The following is an 18,531-nucleotide window of genomic DNA, read 5'->3' on the forward strand; positions in this document are numbered from 1 at the left end:
AATCACAGCAATCACCAACGACGGCGACGGCGACGGAACACACGACCGGAACAATAACGAGCAAGCTGATGCTGACCGGTTCTTCCTCTTTGGCACTCTCAGCTAGACTGCGCACGCTCATCTTCGCTTGAGCTTTCGTCAGACAACACTTCAGTCTTAGCAGCGCTGCTTCGGCTCAGGTATCGCCCAGAATGCATCCTTCAATCGCAAACCTTTCCTCGCGCCTTCACCTCTGTTCAGGTGATGTGCCGCCACCACTCGTGGGCGCATCGGCAACGCTGGTCGAGCCAACGCCCAATGGTAACATCAGAGGTGCTCGTATCTACCTCTTCGGCGGTCGTCTCGTCAGCAGTCGTCGAATGGTTAACAATCTTTACTTTCTCGATCTCGATGAGATGAAATGGTCCCGAATTAATCCAACCGCAAAGCCTCGGCCTGGCTCTGATATCGGTGCAACAGAACAACCGCAACCACGCTACTTTCATTCGGCAGATCTATGGCAAGATAAGATCGTCTTCTTTGGTGGCATGGGCTACTCCCAACGAATAGACGAAAAGACAGGCGAGCCAGTCGCTGAAGAGCTTTGCGTGCTCGATGAGCTGCTTGCTTTTGACCTCACCACTCAGCAGTGGGACTACATCTTTGACCTCCTCCCGCATCCCTCGCCGTCGACACCGCACAGTGACCCGGCTTCCACCTCTCAAGCCGACACGCTACGACCAGCACCTCGATACGCTCATCTCTCCTCTCTCTCGGGCGATACGCTTTCAATCATAGGCGGACAGAACCTTGCCAACCAGTACGTCGAGTCCATCAACCTCTTCAGTCTCTCTCAGAACCGCTGGATCGGCGCTCAGCGCTTCCGCAAGCAGTGTGGCAGCTACCGATCCCTCTCTGTTGGTGCCAAATGCCTTTACAAGGACGGTGAGAAGGCCAAGTGCTATCCTCGTGCCAAGGACCCGCTCAACAACGCTCTCGCCTCAGCTGCACCGGACACGCTCGACACTCCAGGCTCTAGCGCAAGCGCAGCACACAACAATGGTGTTTCTTCGACTCCGAACGGCCATGTCGCTCGCAAGACGGGGCAAGTCGAGCAAAACCCTCTGCCTATCAGTTGCCAGCCCGAGCCAAACCTGGCCCTCCCAGTATACCTCTACTCGAACTACAACTTTACCGATGTCCGAAGAGAGCTCCAAGTGCTTACCATGCGGGGCCAAACCGGTCTCAACGCCAGTTCCGAGGCTAGCCTGACTCAGCAACGCGCTCGCAGTGGCTCCAATGCATCTCAAGAGTCTGCGATCGACGTCGAAGGTCCCCTTACTTCCTCGCAAGCCGCTGCCCCATCTTCATCCGATCCTTCTGTTTCCATCGAGGACCGTTCAAATCAGATGGGCGGAGTGACGCTTCCACCAGGACTTCGATTCCCAACCGGTGCGCTTCTTGGGCCGTACCTCCTCATCTCGGGTACCTATCTTGCCAACGCTACGCAAAGCTTCTCAATCTGGGCACTGCATTTGCCCACAATGGTCTGGTCCAGGATCGAGTCTGGCTCGACGCTTTCAACAGGAAGCTGGAACCGAGCTCTCCTTTGGCCAGGCAAGAACCGACTCATTGTCGTCGGACACAAGGAGAGGGACCTCGTCAGCGACTACAACCATCGTCAGACCAACTGGGATCACGTAATTGTGCTCGAACTCGAGGCATGGGGCATCTACCAGCCTCCCTTCTCCACTCTGTCCGAAGCAGCAGTGCAGATGGGACTCGACAAGCTCGCAGCTTCCGCACCTTCCGCCATGGCTTCAGCACAGGCACTCGCTCGAGGAGTTGGTTCTCTGGACCAGATTTCAGCAGACGCCAATGCATCTTCAACGCCAGCAACTGCTGGAGCGGATGGCAGTCTAGAAGGCGAGATGGAAGCGCTCTGCCTCGGTGGACGAGGTGACTTTGAGATCGTCTGCTCCGACGGTCTCAGGATTGGCTGCGACCGTGCCGTCCTTGAAGCTCGCTGGCCGTGGTTTAGATCCAAGATGGACGAGTTCCGCAGGAAAGCCAGGCGCACTCTCCGCATTGCTTACCCCGCCGTGACCGAGCAATTCGGTCTGGGCATGATCCCAGAAGACGTTGCCGAGTTCCTGGCGGAGGAGGAGGAAGATGAAGAGTCTGTCGACCCTTTGGTCGTTCCCTCTGCCAATCAAGATGAAACCCAGGGCGGAAAGCAGAAGCTGAGAGATCCCCGCTTCCAGCCGCGCCACCTGCAAATCTCAGAGCCGTCTCCGGTCGTGCTTGCCTTGCTGCAGTTCTTCTACACGTTACGAATCTGCACCGCATTGCAACGTCACCCAGCTGTGGTGTGCGCGCTCATGGTGTTGGCAAGGACATACAACATGGAAGACTTGGCTTCCTGGGCTCGCCACGCCGCGCACGTGGCCTTGGCCGATGACTTGAACCCCAAGACTTCTTCATCTTCCCGACACGGCGATGCCTTGTCCCCCTCGTCTTCCGTCACCCACAACATCGACATCGCCGAGAACAGCGGACTTGAGCTGTTCCGTCCAGCCGAGTCGCTCGGACTGCATCCAGAAGAGCGTCATCGCCTTGCCGTCTGCCTATACGAGGCTGCCTCGCTGTGTGGCTGCGAGGGACTGCAGATCCGCGCACTGCGAGTCGTCATGGCCATTGCACGTTGGCTGCAGAAGCACGGTGCTGGTCCAAACACGGGCGGTGGAAGTGGCGCGGGTCTCGAAAGGCAGGGTCAGGGTCGAGGCGACGGCCCATCCCGTGATCGATCCGGCTCGACCTCTCACTACGGTGGAGCTGGTGGCAGCAATGGAGCAGGTTCGGCTTACTCGTCAGCTGGTCAAATGCGCGCCGGCTCCGGCTCCAACTACCGAGCAGCGTTAGGAAGCATTCTGAGCACGGCAACTTGGCCGTTGCTCCAAATGCCATCGCCGGTTCCATCCTTGTCGCGAGCCGGTTCCGACACTGCGAGTTCGCATGGGCCACTGACACCCAACTCGATCTACCAAAGCTTCTTGGACCGTCGCGGAGATTCGTTTTCGTCCTCGACCGATGTTCCCTGCGCTCCTTCAAGTGGCAGTGCACTCGCCTACCTCAGCAACGAGGTCGAGTCGCTATATGGCGAGCCCGGCTACGAGTTTCGTAAGATGCCATCATCTGTGCAGGATTTCTCGAGCAGTCGAATGGAGAAGTACTCAATGGCTATGTCATCGCACGAGACTGCCAGCCGAAGCACCACTGCAGCGCCTTCGACAACAGTCGTGCCAGCGACGACAGTTGGCAGCGAGCTTGACCCGATGGAAGCACCCACTTCGACGAGCACACGCAAGCGCTTCAGCCTGTTTGGCCGCAACACGACGTCCAACACGCCTGTCATTCCTGAAGCGTCGACACTTGAGGCACCGACCCGTCCCGGTAGCTCCCTAGGATTCGATGATAACCTGATGGGCGAAGGTTTTGTCAAGGTATACGCCCCTGAGCAGCCGCAGCAGACTTCATCGTCATCATCGCTGCTGGACCGCCGCGCTAATGCCAGTGCCAACGTAGGAGCCAACTCGAGCCAGCTCTCGTCGCCGCTGTCGACGAGTGACGACTGGTCGAGCCGATTCAGGTTGCCGCGTCACTCAATAGCAACGCAGTCTCGCGATGCACCCATCGCCAGTACAGTCTCATCAGCGCCCAACTCTCCAGCCTTGAGCATGGACCCTAAACGACGACACCTGCAGGCGGCATCATCGTCAGCTGCTTCATCGCCTGCCAGCGAGCAGTTCCCTGTCAACTCGTACGGACCCCGTTCGGAGCAGGACGTGTCGCGGTCCGCCTCGCAACACAATCTCGCGACGGACGCCAGCGCCACCGGTGCTAGCAGTCTGCAGCGAAGCAACTCGGGCGCCAGCCATCACATTGCGACACCGCTCGCAGGGATCTCGATCTCGAAGGACGTCTCGCACTTGTCGCCTAAAGAGATTGCCAAGCTGGAGAAGGAGGAACGCAAGCGCATGGAGAAGGCAGAGAAGGAGCGCAAGAAGGCCGGGAAAGCTGAGTACAAGCGGTTAGCAGCTGAGGCGGTGTTCGGTCCCAAAGGCAGTTCTGGTCCAGCACCGGCACCCGCGTCGAGTGACTTTGCCATGTACACGGCCGGCACGCAGGCGCAACTCACAAGTGAGGCATCGACGAGTGCTTCGTCCTCTCGACGATCCTCGGAGCCTTCTGACTCTCGTTCGGGCACCAGCACGGCGAGTCCACGGACAGGCAGTAGTTTGAGGACAGCGTACAGCCCTCGTTCACCTGCCATCGTCGCACCGACCAAGAGAGGTGAATGGTCGGTGACGACAGCGACAACGGTCAGTCCATGGTTCAGTGCTCCACTGCCACCGATGATGGGCGCGTCTGGCCTGAAGAGTATGCCAAAGGGCAACCGTAGCGTCGGCTCGTTGAGCGGTCGAAGCTCTGGTAAGACCAGATTGACGTCGTAGACTCACTTAACACCTGAACACAAGTTCTGCAGACAGGAGATCGTGCATCCTCTCATTGATGAGATCGGGCATGATCGTAGAAGAGAAGTAGTAATCTATACCATTCCAGATCACTGACCGAGTGCGGTTGCCGGACCAAGTTCGTGTTGACCGCTGTCTGTGCAAATGCGAAGAGGCCTCATGTCATAGGAGAGACAGGCACTTGCACCAGCGAAACGAAGCTCGTGTTTTGGCCGATGCAGGACCGAACTCTCTACGATGAGGCAGACACGGAAATGGCGGAATGGAAGGCGTCCACGTTCCCTACCTTGTGTGCACGTTAATCTCTCTCAGGGTCCAGCCCACGGTGAAACAATGCCCGATCCCAATGCAGTCCGAGTGTTTTGGGTGGAGGGAACGTGGGGTCGACATACCGTATGCTTACTTCTTCCTCTTTCCTTTGGTCTGGTATACTTTGCAGCTCATGTGCTCTTCTAAGCGAGCACACAGCATCAGAGTGGCCGCTGAGCATGTTGATCAGATCCGACGGCAGATCTTGTTGCGTGACACACTCAAGCAGGCTGACATACATCACAAAGGTGTTAGCAAGGCTCGGCAGGGGCATGAGATTCGCAGCTTCATTTTGCGCAGCATGGCCTCTGGATTGAAGGACAAAGCTTGTTTCGCTTCGCTTCTGTTACCATCTCAGTTGGACACAGAGTCGAAGAAGTGCGCTGATATGAAGGTTTCGGCGGCCGTTGCCCTCCCTCATCAATCACTGCGATTTAGTTTGTGCGGCAAGCTTTCGAAAAGCTATCGAAGCAACTTTCATCGCACCGTAACGCACATGTTGAAGCAATATGATCAAATAAGCTTCTGCTCATAGCCTTGCCGCTGCCATCAAAGGGTGTCTGCTATCGACGTCAACGAAGAAGCTTACATCTCCTTGCCGATCCTTGCATTCTCTCTGTTGCCTTTCTTTTTTTCTTTTTTCTTTTTTCTTTTTTCTTTTTTCTTTTTTCTTTTTTCTTTTTATTTCCCCTTCTCTTGTATGTCAAATTAGGCAACTCAGCCGTCAGCCGTCAGCCGTCAGCCGTCAGCAGTCAGAAGTGAGTCGGCAATGGCCAAGACTTGGGATTTTCGGTGCTTTGCGAGGGGCAAAGATATCGCAGTTCAGGGTCGCCATTCTGAAACAAAAGGCTGTGAAGGCAGCACCGCAAAGTCACAGCGCAGTAGTTAGCGCAAATTACCGCGAAATTCAACCCACAACTTGGGTGGCGCTATCTCTCGCTGCCAGCGCCTTCTCCTCCTCCACTACTACCACCATCTCCATTTCCATTTCCATTTCCATCTCCACATTTTCCTTCATCTTGACCGGCTATCGACTCTGTTTCAACCATTCTCACGTGTCGGCACGATTCAACATCATCACAACTTCTTCATCGCCTCACCGCTACCGCCATCACAACTGGCTGTGACTCCATCTGAAGTCCGCCCCCCCCCCCCCCCTAATCTCCTCACGGCACCGACCTGAAAGGCAGCAAAATACCGACTGCGCAAGGTTGTGACACGATAGCCGCAAACGGAAATAGGCTGTCGTCTGTCGCCCTCGATACTAAACATGATCTTGGCATAGCTTCGTGCGTTCAAGCATCGAATCTCTCGCAGGGCGATTGGACGCCTTGAAACTGGCTAGTCGTGGGTGAGCAAGTAGAAGCGATATCAGCCATGTCCGACCAATATAACCCAGAGATGGGGTTCGCAGCGCCTGCTCCTCTCGGTCATGCCTCACCTCGCACCTCACGTTCAGGCTCAATGGGCACACGGCGGGCTTCCAATGACCAGGTCGCTTCAATACCTTCATCCTCCAAGAGCAACAATGCTGGTTCCTCGTCCGGCTCAGCCCCACTCTCCCCTTCGGTACAAGCTCAGCTTGGCGCAGCGTCCCTTCACGTCTCGCTGCCACCCAACTTTCCGCAGCCGGTCCAGACTTCCTTCTCACCTCCAGCGAGCAGGCATGTTTCCAACACCACAGTTGTCAACCCATTCACCAGCCCTTCCATATCACAGTTACTTTCGCCTCCGCTTCCACCAGAAGCTAGCAGCAATATTAGTCCCAACGTGCCAAGTAGCAGCAGATCCGCAGCCAGTGCAATTACGAACGCCAATCCCTTTTCCTCCTCGCCGACCTCATCACCAAAGTCGGCAGCCAGAGCGCTCTCCTCCGAACACTCACCCACCAAACCGACCAGCTCACGATCTCCGAGACCGTCGACAGCGTTATCTTCAGCAGCTCCGTTCAACCCCAATGCTCCCTTTTCTCCGCCAGAGACCTATACCTACGGACGTGGACCCATCAAGCGTGACAGTCCCGGCACCAAAAGCGCACGCAGCACGCCAGGTCGCTCGTTGAACATGCAAACCGACCATGTTTTGCGACGCGAATTTGCTGATGCCTCGCGGAACGACTTCGAGCTCAGCCTTCCGCCAGCCATGTTGAGCTCTGGGCGAAAGGCCAGTGTCAGTCTTCACCTCTTCAAGGAGACTTCCTCCAACAAGCCTTCTCATGCTGCCCTTGCTAGCAGTCGAGAGCGCCCTGTTGTAGAAGATGATGACGGCTACGAGCCTGCGCTTCGATCTCGGCATGATCCACACGAGCTCTTGACCAGCCGCAAGCCTGTTCGATCCAGTACCATGCTTCCTGCAGCCCTGCAGCGCAATGCACCATCTGGCTCCTCAGCCAACTGGCAACCCAAAAGCACCTCGCATCTACCCCATGCGCAGCAACAGTCTTCAACACTACTTACCGTTGGCGATGATGGCTCGGCGATTTTTCGTCCGGCAACGCCCTCCTTACTGCTAGCACAGGGCGATGACTCCACCAACAACTACTTCTCGCAGGCGGACGTTGAGACCGTCTCCACAGCTAGCGCACCCGTCCGTGCTGCAGAGCTGTCAACCATGCCAACGCCTGGCCGCCCGCCTCGTCGCTCACAGACTCTCGCTTCACTCGGCAACATAGCTGCCGACTACGACGCGTCACGCAAGCTGCTCGACCCTTCATCATTGGAACCACTCGATGCGCGACCCATACCCATCTCTCGTCCGCGTCTCTCTCCCAAACATACAGCTACGCCAGCAAGGGGCCCTCTCAGCCCAGCTAAAGTCACCGTCAGTCGCAAGGAAGTACCCTCCATCAATGCTCCCAGCCACGACGGTCCCGACATTCCCGTCGAGTCTGTGTCGGTGCCCTCCAACTTGCAGCGACATTCTTCCGTGCCAGAGACAGAGTGGGCAGGAGCTGCATGGCCAGCAAAGCTTGCAATGGCACGTAGACGCAGTCTGAACGAGATGACGCACAGCTCTTCCGACTATGAAGAGGTTGGCAATGACAAGATGGACGACTCGTTCGACAGGCACGAGGATGACGACCTGTTCGACGAAGAGGTGACCGATGTCATTGTCGACTTCACCAGCTCAGACGATGATGGTGGGCACGGGTTCAACCACGATCTTGCGGACGAAGACGATCTTCAGATGAGTGGCTCTGAATGGGAAGCCGGCAAAGCCCCGGCGACTTCTACCAAAGCCAAGGTTGCGGCAGGTCATCATGCTAATGCTGTATCCCGGCACGCTCGGCCGTCACAGCGTTCTCGGAGGACGTCGTCAACGGAGCCATCTGCTGTCGTCCAGCTGCAGCCCTATCACAATCAGGTCGGTGGCCACAACTCGATCTTCCAATTCTCAAAGCGTGCTGTTTGCAAACCGCTCGTTGGCAGGGAGAACGAATTCTACGAGGCGGTAGAAAGGGAACACCCGGTCTTGCTATGTTTCATCCCGCAATACCTGGGCGTTCTCAACGTCACCTACCGACACGTCGAACAGGACCAACAGGACAACATCTCGCAGCCCCCATCAGCCGTCAACGAGAACCAGGACGCCAATCGCGCGTCGCAGTCAGAATCTGTACTCAATCTTGCTGGACCAGCCAGCGCGGACAATGCCTGCTCTCGCATTGCCGAATGCATCACTGGTGTAGAAGAACGCAGACCACGGGAGAGAAGCCAGTCGCGTGGCGGGCGAGTCCGACGCAAGGTATTCGAAGGACAGGAGGATTGGGGAAAAGAGATCCCAGAAGTCTCGCTTGACCTCAACCGACACATTGTTCCTGAATGGATGCTACGGCGGTGCAAGCTTGCGCCTAAGGCAGTCGAGCAAGCCGAGGCGGTGCGAGATCGCAGCAGAAGCCGATCACAAAGTCGCGAGTCCGGCTCCAGACAACCACGCCACACCGCCTCTTCGCTCGAGCGAGTCAAAGCCACCTTCCACACGCCAGACGCACAGCTGCGCCGAGGCACCAGTCCAAGTCGTGATGGTTTCTACCCTCTAGCTTCCTACGAAAAGGCGGCGAGATTCTTGCCCGATCGACCTACTTCTGCATCCAACACTGCGGACAAGGATTTGAGCTCAAGCCCACTTACTCCAGCCATCTCACCAGACGCCTCGCCGAGATCGACTCGCTCGATGAGCCATGGCGCCGACTGGGGCGGACGCGCCCGAGAACATGACTCTGGTAGACTGCACTCGTCAAGCTTTGGTCATTCAAGTTCGACCCTAGGTCCTCTTGCCCGATCTCGAAGCCCCGCCACGAGCGCTCTCAGCATGACAAGCCGAACACCTTCGCAGATCTCCCAGAGATCGCAGCCAGTCAGCACCAACAACGCCGCACACAACGCTCAGATCTTGAATGGCATCCACGGACGCGGCATCACCACTGTCAATCGTAGATTACAGGAACAAGTGTTGCGTGAAGTGTTCAGCAGCCCTATGCTCAAAGATGGACTTGAGCCTCGTTACGGCTCGAGTGCCAAACGTAATGCTCGCAAGAACCGACGAAGACTGGCAAAGGCATGGGAAGAGAGCGAAGAGGGCGAGCGACTTCGCATCACGCGCAACCTCGGTTCTACTCCTGGCTCTAGGGACACTTTGTCTGCAGCGGTAGCGATGAGAGGCGATCTACGCACACCTGATCCTATCAGCAGCGGCAGTGTGAGCGTTGCTAGCGAATTTGCACCGACTGCATCGTCTTCGCCGATTCACTACCGAGGTCAAGCACGCCACCCATCGACTCCTCCTAGGACTCCGCCATTCGGTCCAACTAATATGACGGCTTCCTCGTCGACATCCCTAAAGCTGCCTCCGACTGCTGAGAATGGGTCTCCAGGCGCTGCATTGTCTGAAGCAGCTCAAACAGATGCCCTGACGCAACATCGACGACGTGTGCTCAGCGACGTCTCGCTGGCCCTCAAGACCAAGGCACCAGGCTCGACAGCGGCATCTCGCAGCAACCTCGCGTACCAGACTGTGATTGAGCCACCCCTTACCCAGCCAGTCCCGGAGACCGAGACGGCGACAACATCTTCCGATCCGACAGCCGAGATCCGTGAAGAGATGGAGACACTGGCCCTCACTGAAGAGCCAGAAGAGACGGGAACCGCACCTGTAATTAGCGAGCCAGTCCTGGAGGGAGACAAGAGCGTTTCCGTGCCTACAGCTCCAGTCTCTGCTGCCATCGCGGATGCAGAAAAGGCTGAGGCCCGTGTTTCCTCTGACGGCACGTGTCGCCAAGAACAGTTCCTGCTCATGGAGGATCTCACCGGACGACTCAAATCGCCTTGTGTTCTCGATCTCAAGATGGGAACGCGTCAGTACGGTCTCGATGCAACGGATGCCAAGAAGAAGAGCCAAACAAAGAAGTGCGACAAGACTACTTCGCGCAGTCACGGTGTGCGTATCTGCGGCATGCAAGTGTACGACTGCGTTCACGACTCGTTCATCTTCCAAGACAAGTACTACGGGCGTAAGGTTTTGCCTGCCGAATTTCCCTCCGCTCTCGCCCGATTCTTCTACGATGGCAGCAAGATCCTTATGTATCACGTCCCGTTAATCTTGCAAAAGATTTACCATCTAGCAAGGATCGTATGGGGCCTTCGCGGGTATCGATTCTACGCGAGCAGTCTGCTATTCATCTACGACGGCGATTGCGAGACGCAGAGGAAGTTGGAGGAGGAATTCGACAAAAGGTGCGAACAAGGGGTTGGTGGCACAGTGGCCCCGAGTCAGATGATCTTGGATGCCGGTGTGTTGCCTCCCTCCGCGTCGAGCTCTCTGACCAAGGCTGAAGAGAGCGGCAACGGCAAGTGGAACGATGTGGCTGATCTGGTGGAAGGTGGAGCGAGCAGCTACAGTATCGGTTCGAGTCCGCTGCTTGGCCCTGTCGGAACTGGGACTGCAACCGAACCTGCACTACGACGACGCAGGAGGAGAGGAGAGATCAATATCAGGATCATCGATTTTGCTCACTGCACCACCGGTAACGATTACTACTTCCCTCCCGCCGATGGAAGGGAGGAGGACGAGCAAGATTCTGGTCGCAATCCGAGGTTATCTCTGGCTAGATTCCCTCCGAAGCTTACGGACGGGCCGGATAGCGGTTACCTCTTCGGTCTCAAGAACTTGGCAGCGAGCTTCGAGGAGATTTGGGAGACAGAACGTGACAGACGGCGTAAGCTGCGAGCGGAATTTGGCAGCGATGTCAAGACAGACGAGAAAGGCTCCTTCATCGGCGACTTGGGCGATCTTCAAGTGCCAGGCAGGGAAGTGTTTGACGAGATCTTTGGAGACGGTCCAGATGGATTGGATGGATATGTTTCCACCTGAAACACCCTTGTATTCATAGTTTGCGGTAACCCTTGCAAATGTCTACAACAGCATCAAACTTCGTTGCGCTCGATTGTGCGACGTTGAAGCTTTGAGTGTATCGCATGTTGAAGCGATACCCGATCTGATGGTTTGTTGGTTGTGATGATGCTGCTGTCTTCTGTTGTTCTTCGTGTGTTCTCAAGAGGAAGGAGAGGCGGACAGACGTGGCAGTTGGGTGTGACTGTTCTGTTCGGTGTGGATTTTGCCGCCTCGTTTAATTCGGCACATGTGAACGTGATCGCACACAGCAGCAGCGCTTTCTTCGAAAATCGAGTGTGTCTGACGTATTTGTGTGGAGAAATGGCTTTACTTTCGACCTTCTCATCCATCATCCTACTGTATCTCCTTCCTTAGCCCCAGTCTCGATCACCGAAAACCGACACAATGCTTGCATAGACATAGAAGGCGGAGCGAAATTCTCGACGTTATCCTGATTTACCGCTTCGACGCTCTTCGAAGGATACTAAGCTCGACCTCGTAAAGCCGGGTTGTGCAGCCATCCACCTGGAATCGTCATTTTAGAGGAATAGACACTAGATCAAGATGCGATCCATCGCCGCAGCAACAGCAGCTCTGCTACTGACTCAAGCAGCTCTCTTACCCTCCACAGCAGCTTCGCTACCACAAGCAGCCTTCTCTGCCGAATCTGCGCCATCATCCAGCACTAACAACTCATCATCCCCGACCCACCCCATCGCCACCCTCCGCAAACCCTTTGGCCGCTTCCTTCACGTAACCGACCTCCATCCCGATCCGCACTACAAGTACAACTCAGCCGTCAACGCAGCCTGCCATCACAAGAAACCTAAAAAACACAAATCCGAAGGAAAACAACGTGCAGGATGGTGGGGAACCGCACTTAGCGATTGTGATTCTCCACCGCATCTCGTCGAGTCTTCTCTCAAATGGGCTGCTTCCAATCTTGTTTCCTCCTCCGAAGGTCTGGACTTTATCATCTGGACCGGCGACTCAGCCCGACATGATAACGACAATAAACTCCCACGTAGCAACAAAGAGATCTTTGAGCTTAATCGATGGACTCTTTCCCAACTCGAGACCGCTTTCCCGGGTGTACCTTTGATTCCTACCGTGGGCAATAACGATATTTTCCCGCACAACATCCTTTTCCCGGGACCAAACGCAGTCACAAAGGAGTATGTTCAGATTTGGAGAGACCACATTCCAGAGTATGAATTTCACACGTTCGAACAAGGTGGATACTACGTTAAAGAAATTCTTCCTAATCGATTAGCTGCTATGAGTCTGAATACGTTGTATTTCTACGATAACAATAAGGCAGTGGAAGGATGTGTGAAGAGGAAAGGCAAGAAGGCCGATCCAGGTACAGCGCAGTTAGACTGGTTGGAAGTGCAATTGGATCTGTTTAGAAGGAGAGGGATGCAGGTTCATCTGTTGGGTCATGTGCCGCCGACAGCAGGGAACTACTTCGGGAAATGCTATAGAAGGTATACGGATATAGTACTGAGGTTTCAAGATACGGTGGTAGGTCAACATTTCGGTCATATGAATACGGATGCGTTTTTTGTGCAGGAGGATATGGAGGCTGTTTACAGTTCTATCTCTTCCGAGGCTGGGATGGGCGATGAAGCAGAAGCAGAAGTAGAGTCAGAGGAGATGGAGGAGGAGATGGAAGAAGCAGAGGAGAGAGATGAGGTGGAGACGAAGGACGAGGGTCTACCAGGAGACCTAAAGCGAGATTTCTCCACACTCCCAGGCAAAGGTCGAACGAACAAAGACTTTTACTCGGTCTTTTTCATCGCTCCTAGCATCATTCCAACCTACTACCCTTCAATTCGGTTATGGACATATAACGTCTCCGAAAGTGCTCGAAACCAACCCTTCACCTCGAATTTCAACATCACCTCGTCTATCGAGCCTAACACAGGCCTGGGAGAAGATGATGACGAAGAGCTAGAGCCATTTTCAAGGCATCACCACCGCCCAACACCGCCAAAGAAAAAGAAAGGCAAGAAACACCATAAGCACAAGCTCCCTCGCCACACCTCACCCTCTTCACCTTCCCGTACCAATACCTACCTCAGCATGCTCGGCTATTCGCAGTGGGTGATGGATATCGATGACCAGAACGAGACCATCGAGTCTATTCTCCACCCTCACAAGCTCAACTCTGCTGGTGTCGGAGAAGAGAAGAAGAAACACAAAGACAATGATGATGAAGAGAAGAAAAAACGTCGCAAAGAAGCAGAAAAACAACAAGTTTCGTACAAACTTGAGTACGCCACGCACCCTCCAGAAGTGCTTTGGCAGGAATTCGACCCTTCTTTTACCCAACGCGGGTTAAGGGGGCCGGTACCGGTACCGAAAGCGCTGTTAGAGAAGGAACTGAAACGTGCTGGTCTCAAGCAACCTTTCATCACCTCTGAAGTGGACGAGGAAAAGAAGGGAACTGGGAGAAAGAAGCTAGCTAAGCCATTAAGAAAGCTCACAGACTACAGCTTACCATCGGTCACGGTAGGAGAGATGATGGATCTGGCACGAAGATTAGTGGTCGATAAGAAGTTGTGGAAACGATTTGTGGCTAGGATTTATAGTGAGTCTGGTTACAAGCCCTAATCCCCATGCGGATAGAATACAAATGCGATTGATGATACATAGTTTAGGTGTCCGCTTTTCGTTTGCCCTTACTTCGAGTGTGTTGATCATAGTAGTGAGACCATTCGTTCTGACTTCGAAGCCGAGCGGCGTGATTCCACAGCGCCAAATGAAAGCTTTCGTCCAGAGGCTTACACAGAATCGCCTCCAACACAAAATATCCGTTGGGAACGCACTGCTTCCCTTCTCCAACCGAATCCTTTCGCTGCACTTCTCCCAGATCTCTCTTGTTCGGCTTTGTCAACCATTCCAGGTCAACTCGAACAGCTCGTCTAGTCAAATGACCAATAACCATCAACTTAGACTTCAACTCAGGCAACTTGGCATCACTCCTCCTTCTCCAACTGTTGTTGCTGATACACAGCGAGAGATCCACCAGAACAGAAGATGCGGTGGAGGTAGGCGCTGGGTGTGGATCGGATAGGACGATGAGAGAGGAATTTGAAGGGTTGATACCGGTAATGGTGCCAGCTAGACGAAGTTTTGTGTTTTCTTCTCGGTTAAGGGAGAGATCGGAGATGGGCAGGATTAGGGCTTGGTCTGGTATAGACATCGTCGAGAGTCGACTCCGAGCGGGCATGGGGAGGCTATCGTATTGACATGGCTTGAGCTGTGAGGGTGCTGCTTGTTGTCGCAGCGAAGATGGTGGGGATGGGAGAAGGAGCTTGAGGGGTTAGAGGTGGGGGAGAAGAAGGGAAGGTCGTTTATGCGTCAAGGTGTTTGTTCCGCGTGCGCGTGTAAAGAAGAAACTTGCTGCTGTCCGACTTGTGCTTTTCTTTTCATCCTTCCTCATCACCCACACCTTTACCTTTCCAACACTTCTCGCCCTGTGCGACCATCCCCGGCTCCATCACTGGAGTAGAGCACGACCATCATGCCATCCTCCCCTGCGCCACGGCGACGCAACCCCTCAACACCAAACAAAACTAAACCCACTCCCACGACCTCCTCCACCACCACCCGCAATACTGCATCGTCCATCATTGCAACAACTGCATCAGAATGGCTCTTCATCCTAACCCTTATCTTCGGCGGTTGCTGCTCTAACGCATTCACGCTCGAGCTCGCCACTCAACAACTCCCCTCGTCCGGCACTTTAATCACGTTTGCTCAGTTTCTCATCACCACTCTCTCCTCTCTACCTTATTTCCTTCGCTTTTCCACACATTTCCCTTTTCTTGGGTTGAGGGAGAGAGCGGTGCCACTATATCGCTGGATAGTACAAGTAGGATTTTACTTTTCAACCAGCATCCTAAACAACCTAGCATTTGGGTATGACGTCCCAATGTCAGTACACATAGTTTTCCGATCTGGAGGACTCGTGGTAAATATGATCCTAGGATATCTTGTGCAAGGTAGAAGATATCCTCCGGTTCAAGTCGGAGCGGTGGTGCTAGTCACTCTAGGAGTCGTGTCCAGTACCCTTAGTTCAAGCGCAAGTAGAGAAAGCGAAGGAGGAGATGAGCGAGTGGGCCAGTATGCAACAGGAGTCTTACTACTCTTCTCAGCATTAGTCTTGACTGGATTTATGGGTCTTTGGCAAGAGAGGACTTTCAAACTCTACGGCAACCAGAATTGGCGCGAGAGTTTGTTCTACTCCCATCTACTCTCCCTCCCCATGTTCCTATTAAGGCCGGGGAAGTTAGTGCGGGATGTACAGATGGCGAATGGTACTACTCCTTGGTGGTTCGGTCTTGGTCCACCCACCTCTACACCCTCCAACCATCCTTCTCGGCTTGGTAATCTGCTCGCTCTCATATCCCCGCCCTCCCTAACACAAAAACTGGACTCGACTTCAGCAAGAACCTTTGATCTAACCACGATACTACCCTTCACCGGGCTAAAAGGAGGGTGGGGTGTGTGGATCCCCTCATTCTGGCCACCACTCTTACTCAACGTAGCAACTCAGCTATTGTGTATTAATGGAGTGAATAGGTTGACGAGTAAAGTAAGTTCATTATCAGTGACACTGGTATTGGTGGTTAGGAAAGCGGTCAGTCTGGTGATCAGTGTAATGCTCGTTCAAGGTGGGAAAGGCAATCTGGCGTTGTGGATTGGTGCGGGGTGCGTTTTGGCTGGCACTGTTGGGTATAGTATGTCGAAGCCCGTCACCGTCAACGAGAAAGAAGGACAGGGAAAAAAGAAGGAGTAGACAGCCCGTGACACATTTAGAGCAGAGGATCCTTGTAATACTAGTAGAATTGCTTCGAAAGGTGAGTGTTTGATTGTGACAAGGGTGTTTCAGCCGCGACCGCGTCGAACGAGTAGGCCAAACATTACTGCTGTGCATGCGCTGAGTGAGAACCTGTGGTGAAGGAGACAGAGGTGAGACGTGTAAGAGATGTTTGCGTTAGTGACGATGGCTTAGGAAGCATGAGTTGGGAGGTGGTGATGCTTACCAGGTAGCAGCATAGACAGCGTGTTGGTTGCGCAGTTCGATGGTTGCAGCTCGACCGACGGGGATACCTTGGGCGACTTTGGTCGCTGCTTCGCCTACGTTGCCGTCTGTCGATCGCAATGAGAGAAGGGCAGAATCACAAGGTCAGCCTGACCGCTTTTTGCAACAACTGCGAGAATTGGAGATTTGATACTTACCAAACACCTCTTCCAGATACACGGGCAGCACCCGCTCGCTCTCCCTCCCGCCCTTTCCATTAAGCATACCCTTCACACTCTCAGCAACCCCTGCACTAGGTGTGTAGTGATCCTCTTTATCCGTCAAACCCAGTGCCTCCACCCCCGCCTTGCCACTCACCCACTCCGCCATCTGTGCCGGATTGACATGAAACCAGCTCCCCTTCTCCGGCACATTCTTCGGCGTGAACGCATTCGGAGGGTAGATCCTCGGCAACAAAGTCACGAACTCCGTCTGTCCGTCCACAATCGCTTCATCTTTCAACCTCCTCCCCTCGCCCTGTCCTAGAATCTTCTTCTCATCCACAAATCCTCTGTTCACCAGCACCATCCCCCCACCTTCACTCCTCCTAAACGGTACCACAACATGATATCCTATGACGCCATCCCTAACTCTAGGCCCAACGAACATCGTCCGCGAGTGGTCGAACGTTCCCTTCACCAAGACCAAGCGGAAGTCGAATTCGGGTAGGACATCCATATTGATATTGCGTGGGAGTCGGAGTGGATCACGAGAGAGTTTGTCTTCAAGCTCTTCGATGAGTGAGACTTTCCATTTGAGTCGTTTGATTTGCCAGTATCCTAGACCGAAGGTGAAGATGGGGATAAAACCGAGGATGAGTGTTGCAGGGGATTTGTACCAGGGTCTTTGGGATCGGGAGGATTGGGGCTTGGTGTAGCCTTCGGGTACATCGGTGTATTCTTCGTAGCGGCCTTGGGAGCAGCGAGAGGAGGTGATGAAGAGGCGGGCTGGTGGGGCGATTCGTGCTCTTGTTGCTGGGGCAGCGAAGTTTGGCAAGTTGGAGAATGAGTGTCGGGAAACGGTGGTGCTCGGTAGAGCTCGTGCGATGGATCTTGATGGCCCGGCGGTTGCTGCCTTGGAGAAGGCGCCGACAAGGGCACGGTGAAGGGAATGCGTCCCCTTCATGGCGATCAAGTGCTGTACGGTGTGGTAGCGATGATGATTGATTGTGTGAGCCCAGGTCAAGAAGAATGGAGTATAGACTTTGACCTCGAAAGTTGCCGCGGGAGGTAGAGGTCTGCACGCCAAAAATTGGGTAAGACCAGGCCAGTACCACGTGATCTGGCTTCACATCTGAAATCGGGACTGAAGGATCGGGCTGTCACTTCTGTAGCCAAGTGTCGGAGCGAAGCGCGCGCGTGGCATTCCTCAAGATGCAGACTTTGGTTGGAGCCTGTGATCTTTTTTTTTTTTTTTTTTTTTTTTTTTTTTTTTTTTTTTTTGGTTCCAAAAAGCAGAGACCAACATCAGTTGGCAGTGTTGGACGCGAGTCGGAATGTATGATACACCTCGTCCATTGCGATGCCAGAATCATTCCTGAGGATTCAGCGCATCCCACAGCACAGCACAGCACAGTTTCACTTCTCAAATGAGTCGGTCCATACCCTGCCGGTTGTCCACTGAGGGGCGTGACACGCCAGTAGTTGAAACGCTCGTCGCATTCCCGCTTGGTCAACTCCGTCTCTCTCTAGAAGGTTCCGACGAACGGTCATGATGCTTTTCTATGCTCTTCGGATGGAAGCCACGACACACAGCAGCGGCGTTTGACCCCGATTAAATCGAAACGGCCCGGACATTGCTGATGCACTGTTCTACCGTCGGTACGTACAGATGCTCTCGCATGTACGTATGCGCGAGCCAGGATGGACTGGTCTTACTTGCACCTTTCTCCTGAACCTGCCACATTGCCTTCGCATCGACTGCGTTCAAGGCAGCTTCGATGCCTGTCTGTCTGTGAGCCGCTGGCTCGGTTCTGTCACTCTCCTTGCCAAGAGCCTCGTGTTGTCGCTGCTGAAGTACAGGCTGTCAAGCCACAATGTCTCCCCCTCTGCTTGTGTGTTGACCTCTTCAGGGCCACAAAGCATATTTGATCCCTTCGTGCTCGTGCTTCCAACTTGCCCTTCTACGTCTTTCCTCCTCTCTCCATCATCTCTCCCCTCCTCTCCACCGTGCTTTCCCCCTTTCCCTTGCCCTCTACCGTACGACGACGACGAGATCTTGTTCCCA

The 18,531-nt window shown here is 54.2% G+C and overlaps 6 protein-coding genes across 6 annotated transcripts; 4 read left to right on the forward strand and 2 right to left on the reverse strand.

The window, feature by feature from the left end:
- Positions 1-191: 191 nt before the first annotated feature.
- UHO2_02263 (uncharacterized protein) lies at positions 192-4,493 on the forward strand (the record flags this gene model as incomplete). The annotated part of the gene is made up of 1 exon (XM_041559700.1): positions 192-4,493. The coding sequence occupies one exon, from the start codon at positions 192-194 to the stop codon at positions 4,491-4,493; it is 4,302 nt and encodes a 1,433-aa protein (XP_041415634.1).
- Positions 4,494-6,200: 1,707 nt separating this feature from the next.
- On the forward strand, positions 6,201-11,192 carry UHO2_02264 (uncharacterized protein; the record flags this gene model as incomplete). Its single annotated transcript, XM_041559701.1, has 1 exon — positions 6,201-11,192. One exon carries the CDS (start codon positions 6,201-6,203, stop codon positions 11,190-11,192), a length of 4,992 nt encoding a protein of 1,663 aa, XP_041415635.1.
- Positions 11,193-11,777: 585 nt separating this feature from the next.
- UHO2_02265 (uncharacterized protein) lies at positions 11,778-13,829 on the forward strand (the record flags this gene model as incomplete). The annotated part of the gene is made up of 1 exon (XM_041559702.1): positions 11,778-13,829. The coding sequence occupies one exon, from the start codon at positions 11,778-11,780 to the stop codon at positions 13,827-13,829; it is 2,052 nt and encodes a 683-aa protein (XP_041415636.1).
- Positions 13,830-13,872: 43 nt separating this feature from the next.
- UHO2_02266 (uncharacterized protein) lies at positions 13,873-14,421 on the reverse strand (the record flags this gene model as incomplete). Its single annotated transcript, XM_041559703.1, has 1 exon — positions 13,873-14,421. One exon carries the CDS (start codon positions 14,419-14,421, stop codon positions 13,873-13,875), a length of 549 nt encoding a protein of 182 aa, XP_041415637.1.
- A 321-nt stretch (positions 14,422-14,742) lies between these two features.
- Positions 14,743-16,020, forward strand: UHO2_02267 (uncharacterized protein; the record flags this gene model as incomplete). The annotated part of the gene is made up of 2 exons (XM_041559704.1): positions 14,743-14,981; positions 15,117-16,020. 2 exons carry the CDS (start codon positions 14,743-14,745, stop codon positions 16,018-16,020), a joined length of 1,143 nt encoding a protein of 380 aa, XP_041415638.1.
- An 89-nt stretch (positions 16,021-16,109) lies between these two features.
- UHO2_02268 (uncharacterized protein) lies at positions 16,110-17,430 on the reverse strand (the record flags this gene model as incomplete). The annotated part of the gene is made up of 3 exons (XM_041559705.1): positions 16,110-16,173; positions 16,268-16,373; positions 16,464-17,430. 3 exons carry the CDS (start codon positions 17,428-17,430, stop codon positions 16,110-16,112), a joined length of 1,137 nt encoding a protein of 378 aa, XP_041415639.1.
- Positions 17,431-18,531: the final 1,101 nt, after the last annotated feature.

This window comes from Ustilago hordei (genome assembly GCF_900519145.1).
Source record: "Ustilago hordei strain Uho2 genome assembly, contig: UHO2_contig_03, whole genome shotgun sequence".
Classification (NCBI taxonomy): Eukaryota; Fungi; Basidiomycota; class Ustilaginomycetes; order Ustilaginales; family Ustilaginaceae; genus Ustilago; species Ustilago hordei.